Source organism: Haplochromis burtoni, unplaced genomic scaffold (genome assembly GCF_018398535.1).
Source record: "Haplochromis burtoni strain Fernald_Lab_line unplaced genomic scaffold, NCSU_Asbu1 Contig_164, whole genome shotgun sequence".
Lineage (NCBI taxonomy): Eukaryota > Metazoa > Chordata > Actinopteri > Cichliformes > Cichlidae > Haplochromis > Haplochromis burtoni.
The window spans coordinates 493,183-500,192 of NW_024582525.1; the positions used below are offsets into that span (position 1 = coordinate 493,183).

General features: G+C 44.9%; 1 protein-coding gene across 1 annotated transcript in view; it reads left to right on the plus strand.

Moving 5' to 3' along the window:
• The window catches only part of vwf (von Willebrand factor), a 21,762-nt gene that overhangs the window by 11,274 nt on the left and 3,478 nt on the right, over nucleotides 1-7,010 (plus strand). The window contains exons 29-45 of the mRNA XM_005933059.3: nucleotides 185-1,349; nucleotides 1,436-1,540; nucleotides 1,889-2,032; nucleotides 2,117-2,260; nucleotides 2,385-2,549; nucleotides 2,680-2,726; nucleotides 2,816-2,993; nucleotides 3,193-3,434; nucleotides 3,523-3,712; nucleotides 3,833-4,174; nucleotides 4,277-4,515; nucleotides 4,740-4,842; nucleotides 4,964-5,035; nucleotides 5,292-5,396; nucleotides 5,510-5,715; nucleotides 5,797-5,946; nucleotides 6,034-6,150. Coding sequence (XP_005933121.1) covers nucleotides 185-1,349; nucleotides 1,436-1,540; nucleotides 1,889-2,032; nucleotides 2,117-2,260; nucleotides 2,385-2,549; nucleotides 2,680-2,726; nucleotides 2,816-2,993; nucleotides 3,193-3,434; nucleotides 3,523-3,712; nucleotides 3,833-4,174; nucleotides 4,277-4,515; nucleotides 4,740-4,842; nucleotides 4,964-5,035; nucleotides 5,292-5,396; nucleotides 5,510-5,715; nucleotides 5,797-5,946; nucleotides 6,034-6,150 — 3,714 coding nt within the window. The remainder of the gene's footprint in view (nucleotides 1-184; nucleotides 1,350-1,435; nucleotides 1,541-1,888; nucleotides 2,033-2,116; nucleotides 2,261-2,384; nucleotides 2,550-2,679; nucleotides 2,727-2,815; nucleotides 2,994-3,192; nucleotides 3,435-3,522; nucleotides 3,713-3,832; nucleotides 4,175-4,276; nucleotides 4,516-4,739; nucleotides 4,843-4,963; nucleotides 5,036-5,291; nucleotides 5,397-5,509; nucleotides 5,716-5,796; nucleotides 5,947-6,033; nucleotides 6,151-7,010) is intronic.

A 7,010-nucleotide genomic window follows, 5' to 3' on the forward strand; every position in this document is an offset into this window, starting at 1 on the left:
TTAAATTCAGCAAAATAGTGGAAACTAAAATGCAACAGGAAGCAAGTGGATGCATTGAATAATGCTGATGACTAATCAAGCTTGGTAAAAAGCAGCTTTTTTGGCTCACTGAAACTGATTCATAGTAAAAGTCTACATGTGAATACTTGATCTACTATTTTTCCTCCCTCTCTTATGCCTCTAGGTTCAGAAGTGGATATTTAAGAAGACTGTGCGTGAGCTTCATTACACAGGAGGAGATGCCGCTTTCATGGATGAGGCCGTCAAATATCTGGCTATCAACATCTATGACAAGAACAAGCGTGAGAACGCCGGCCGCATTGCCATTATCTTGGCTGCTAGTCCCAACCCTCGCCCTATCCGTTCCATTGTAAAGATGCTCCGAAAGAAGGCCATCACCACCCTGACAGTGGCACTGGGTCCTGGGGTAGATATGTCACAAATTACTGAAATCTCCAAGGCCAATCCTGATAACAGGGCCTATGTGCTGAGCAGCACAGGTGAGCTGCCTGATCGGCTGCTGGAGCTGACAGATTACCTCTGCACCTTAGGAATGGAGCCTGAGGTGGTGAAACCTCCAGCACCAAAGACCACAGTGGGTAAACCCCAAAAGACCACGACCACCACTTCCCCAGTTCTTCATCTGGAGACAAAACCCACACGGCGCCTCCCCAACACTCCTGAAGCTACAGCACCGTCTGGCCTATCGCCCACTACCACATCGCCATCTGTTCTTTCTCCAACCAAAGATGTAACATTTATCATAGAAGGCTCTGATGCTGTTGGTGAAATAAACTTTAACAAGTCGCTCCTCTTCCTGGAGGAAGTTATCACAAAACTGACAGAGGAGGAGGAGTTGATTCGCATCACTGTGATCCAATACTCAGTGACAGTCACTGTGGAGATCAGTCGGTGGGAGATAAGGCAGCACAGAACCCGCCTGCTGGAACGCCTGAGGGAGGTTCGTTGGAGGGGTGGTAGTAAGACAAACACTGGAGCAGCTATCACTACCACTTTTCAAGAAATGGCTACGGTCCAGCCTTCTCTTCGTCCAACCCCACCTCAGCTGGTTTTCCTTGTGACAGAAAACCCACCAACTGACACAGTAACACGCCCACCTTCTACCAGCGTCCAGACTCATGTGTATCCCATTGGTGTTGGACCAAAGATACAAGAAATGGACTTGATTCAGTTCAGTTTTCCTCAGCGTCCATTAATGGTGGAGGACTACAGCCATCTGTCTAGCGTGGTCCACCGCATAGTCAACATCACACGCACCACAGTCAGACCCCGCTCACCAACACTGCCACCACTAGTTGTCCCAACACATGCCAGCTTGCCAGTCTCAGGTACCATAACAGAAATGTTTATTCTCATCAAACAGTCCTCAGGGATTTCTTAGTCTATATTAACTTGGAGTCTTATATTTGCACAGTGCCGTGTAAGAAGCCTCTGGATGTGCTGTTCCTGCTGAAGTCTGGAGGGCAGCTTGAGGACATGAAGACATTTGTTAAAGCTTTTATCAGTAATGCTGACATAGGTAGGTGTGATGCAGCTCTTATATGCAGATTTTTCTCACTGGTGTGTTGTTATTAATTTAGTTTGCAATCACTGTTTTTAGCAGGGGGGTTTTTCTTCAGAAATGCAGCATGTTTAAGGGCCAAATAGGCTCTAAGAAAAATATTGAAGTATGTCTTTTTCCCCAACTGATATTTACCAGATTTCCATGAGAACAATACAGTTACTAAATTGCTTTAGTTTATTCGTGTTAGATCAAATCATATATATATTTTTTAGCATTATTGACCTTGAAAGAACAATATTACTCATGTTTAAATTATTAAAGAAGCACCTTTCTACAGTGAGTTCTGTGTTTGTATGTGTGCAGGGCTGAGTGGCACTCTTGTGAGTGTTGTGCAGTATGGAGACACCAACACAGCAGAATTCCTATGGAGTGATCAACAGAGCAAATCAGACCTCCTGAGGATGGTGGAGAGAATTACTACAAGGACTCCTGCAGCCCCTAAACTAGGTAAAGGAGCTTGCTTAAACTAATATGCACACATATTTAGACAGATGCACAATCACATGCAGTCATTTTTCTCACTTTTTGCAGGGTCTGCATTGAGATTTGCTGTGCAGACATCGATCTCACCAATCAGTGGTGGAAGAGTTGGTGTAGCCAAGGCTGTGGTGATGCTGGTGATGGACAAATCAACTGATGATGTTGGGGAAGCAGCTAATGAGGCACTGGCAGCAGGTAATTAAATCATCATTAACACACTGGATTCCTCAGTAAAAACTTCAGTTGGTATGTTTCCATCCTTCATCTTTCTCTGTCATAGCTGCGGTGTAGCTTCACTGATAAGATTGTCTTCCCTCAGGTGTATCAGTGTTCCCAATTGGGATTGGACCAGACTATGACAAGAGTGAACTTGGAGTGCTTGGTCACCAGGGCAACCAAGACAACACTCTCCATCTGAACAGCATGGATCAGTTACTGATGTTGCTGACTCTGGACAGGAGTTACCCAGAGAGAATCTGCAGAGGTGCTTACAGACAGACCACATACAGTAAATCTTCATTACATAGCGATGATAGAAATTGACAGTAATGGAAATGTTATGTGCTCTGTTATATATATTTTATTTATTTTAAAATTGTATGTATTTTTTTTAGCTGGTCCACCAGGAGTGTGTGTTGATGATAATGGAAATGAGAGAAAGGTGAGTACTGTCTGCTAGATACAACATTAATGTAACCTTTTACAAGATTTACTTTTAGCAAACTGTGCATCTCTCTCTACATGCCTTAGCCTGGTGAGTCATGGCTGCTGGAGGATGGCTGTCACTCCCTCCTCTGCCACCCCAGTGGGGCGGTGACAGTACAGAATCACAAAGTCAGCTGTGACAGATTGGAGCCTCCAGCCTGCAGAAACAACATGCCACCTGTTAAAGTCCAGGAGACTTGCAACTGCCACTGGGAATGCCCTTGTACGTACATCCAAAGGATCCAATAGCCTCTTAGGTCTAGTCCATCTATATAAAAGTGTGGACTATTTGTGTACTTGCTGTTAACAATGAATGCCGGGAGCTAACATTCCTTTCTATTTATACTAACTGTTAATAGAGCACAAGATTCTGGCTCCTGTACAAACACATGTTTTCCCTCCTGCCTCAAATGTATTGACAGGCATGTGTATGGGCAGCTCCACCAACCATGTAGTGAGGTTTGATGGCCTGGCACTTAGGCTGGATGGGGAGGGTTTGTGCTCCTATACACTTCTCACTGTCAGCAGAGGCTCCAGTGAAGGGTCAGAGGTCAAACTCCACACTGGACCTTGCCAAGACTCGGCAAACTACCACCAAGTCTGCATGAAAGCCATGGAGGTGATCCATGGCTCATATAGGGTGCTGCTGAAGGATGACATGACGGTAAGATATATGATATATGTTATGTTTAAGAAGTCTGCATTAACTGTAAGGATTTGCTCATTTATTTTGCATATGTTTATTTGAGCAGGCCATGATTGGAGAGGAAGAGCTTGCACTGCCGTGGCGGCACTCTGGCATTGAGCTGGTGCGTTATGGCGGAGTGATGCTGCAGCTGAAATCGGATCATGGCTACGTTCTGAGTTTCACGCCTCAGAGCAATGAGTTTACCATCACATTACTCAGCTCCACTACGACGGGGCACACTGCTGGACTTTGCGGTAACTTATATTAAGAGCCCACATTTGCCAAATATATGACAAAAGTCAGCATGTCTCACCCAGTGGCTTTCTGTATTTGTCTTTTTATTCTGATAACTGCCCCAAATATTGTTTTATCAGGTGGCTGTGGGGAGGAGAAGTTGAATGTCCTTTCTTTACGCAATGGCACCTCGACCACCGACCAACCAGCTTTCATCTTAGACTGGACTGTAGCTGTAGAGCACGGTGTGTGCCTGCCAAGACGGAGGGCGGTGTGTGCATCTGGAGCGGCGATGGGATGTCAAGCTCTACGTTCCGAGGTGTTCGAACCATGCCATGCATATATTCCCGTTCAGGTTTTCCTCACCAAGTGTGAAGAGCAGGCATGTGAGGAGTCAGATGTGTGCGAGCTCATTTCAGCCTATGCACGCCTCTGTAGACAAAGAGGTGTGTGTGTGGACTGGAGGAGCCCTCACCTCTGCCGTGAGTAATTTTCTGATTTGCAGATGAGTTTATCTTCTACTCCAGTGAAAACATTTTAACACCTGAGCCTAGATCTAAACTTAACACTGTTCTGTGTTGCAGCGTTACAGTGCCCGAGTTCCATGGAGTATGATGCATGTCGGACAGGTTGCGTGGAGGACTGTGGTAGCATACAGTCGTTGCCAGGCGACTGGTCGGTTGCTAGGAGTAACGAGTCATCCTGTATGGACACGCCGACTGAAGGCTGTTTCTGTGCTGAAGGCACAGTTTTGAATCAGGGACGGTGTATACCACCAGAAGCATGTGGACAGTGTGTTGACCATCATGGGCACACATACACGGTGAGGCACAAAACAAGAAAAGTGTGACTGAATCTGTTAGGAAGCAGTGACGCAAAATCAAGTTCTTAGTTAAAATAAATAAACACATATGCTGTTGGAATACTATCAGGCAAACACTTAGAGAACAGGTTAGAGACTAAAATGTGATTTGATTGCCCTCTAGTGTTTATTTCTAATATGACCAACTTCACAACACGAGCCTGGTTTTGTCTGTGTTTGTACAGTATATGCAGAGTTGGGTACCAGAAGAGAACCCATGTTTGATTTGCATGTGTTTGGATCAGCAACGGATCAACTGCACTGACCGGCCCTGCAACGATGTCAGAAGTCAGAAACCCTTCTTTTGCTCCTCATTATGCTCTTTGCGTCTGCTTTTGTAGTGTTACTAAAGAAGAAGAAGAAGAAAAACTGCCATCTTTTTAAATGAATCATGTGTGTCTGTTTGTAGCTCCAGTGTGTGGACCTTGTGAGGTCCTCAGAAAGAAGACAGAGTCCAAGTGCTGCCCAGAGTATGAGTGTGGTATGTAAAAAAGGATAGTCTCTATTTGCAACAAGGAGCAGCTTTACTATACTGCGTGGTCAGTCACTCAGTGTAGTTATTAAATTATTATGGTCCAAATAGCTCAACTTTAACTCCTAATAACTAATAACATAGTTACTCCTAATTCATTCCCCAGTATCTATCCTCATTTTTTTTATACTTTGTTGGATAGTGTTACCAAATGTATATCATGTGTCCAACTTGCAACACACTGAGCCATGCTGTCACTTTCCAGTTTGTGATCTAGTGAGCTGTGACCTGCCTGAGGTTCCCCGCTGTGAGGACGGTCAGACTGTGGTCCTGAAAAACCCCGGGGAATGTCAGCCTATACACGAGTGTGGTAAGTCATTAATACATTCTCTATGATGCTCCGGCCCCACAGGTAAACACACACATAATCATGAAACAGAGCGCATGTTGACACAGCCGTATTCACCTCTTTTTCTGTCTCAGTGTGCAAAAAGGAAGAGTGTCCTCTTCAAGCTCCCCCCAATTGTACACCACATCGCCATCTGTCGGTGAGAAAGACAAAGTGCTGCGACGTGTTTGAATGTGACTGCAGCTGCCAAAACTCCACCCACACCTGTCCCACTGGGTTCATCACGTCCTCCACTACCAACGATTGTGGGTGCACAGAAACCAACTGCCTGCCAGACAAGGTGAGTGTATTTTTGGATTCAAATCTGAGTGCAATATGTTTGTTGTTTGTCCTGCAAGCTTTATGTCCTCTGTGTCTCTAGGTGTGTGTGGTTGGTGGAGTGGTTCACTCAGTGGGGAGTGAATGGGAGCAAGGTTGTGAGAAGTGTATCTGCACCGAGCTGCAGGACAAAGACACGTCTCTCCATGTTGCACAGTGCAAACCGCCTGTTTGTGACCGGGCCTGTCCTCTGGTGAGATTCACAGAGACACCAAAGACGCATATTTAGCTTGTGCTTCTAAAGTGATACATTCCTATATATATTTAATATGTATTTCAGGGCTCAACATACACTTCATCAGAAGGAGAGTGCTGTGGAAAGTGCACACCAACCAGCTGTGTGGAGTCAGGGGGAGAGATGCGAGGGGACACACTTATCAGTGGAAAGCTTAGACAAGTATGTGTGTGTAGAAATCAGACATGCCTGAAGGATATGTGCAAATAATTATTGCTGCATAATTATGAATCTCAAAGTGTTTGAGTCAGTGAGGGACAAGAGGTCACTCAGCAAACTGCTCTCCATCACTGACAACCCATTGCACCAACTCCAGTCCACTAGAGAGCCAGCAGAGCTCCTTCTCCACCGGACTTATTAAAGCTGACTGCCATAAAGAATGCTTCAGGAAATCCATCCTGCTATTCTCTATAAAGCCGTACAACATGTCTCCTTTTTGTACCACTATCAAACCTAGTGTACATGTTATTCATTAATGCTACAATGGCTTGCAAAAGTATTCGGCCCCCTTGAACTTTTCCACATTTTGTCACATCACAGCCACAAACATGAATCAATTTTATTGGAATTCCACGTGAAAGACCAACACAAAGTGGTGCACACGTGAGAAGTGGAACGAAAATCATACATGATTCCAAACATTTTTTTACAAATGAATAACTGCAAAGTGGGGTGTGCGTAATTATTCAGCCCCCTGAGTCAATACTTTTGCTGCAATTACAGCTGCCAGTCTTTTAGGGTATGTCTCTACCAGCTTTGCACATGTAGCAACTGAAATCCTTGCCCATTCTTCTTCGCAAAACAGCTCCAGCTCAGTCAGATTAGATGGACAGTGTTTGTGAACAGCAGTTTTCAGATCTTGCCACAGATTCTCGATTGGATTTAGATCTGGACTTTGACTGGGCCATTCTAACACATGGATATGTTTTGTTTTAAACTACTCCATTGTTGCCCTGGCTTTATGTTTAGGGTCGTTGTCCTGCTGGAAGGTGAACCTCCGCCCCAGTCTCAAGTCTTTTGCA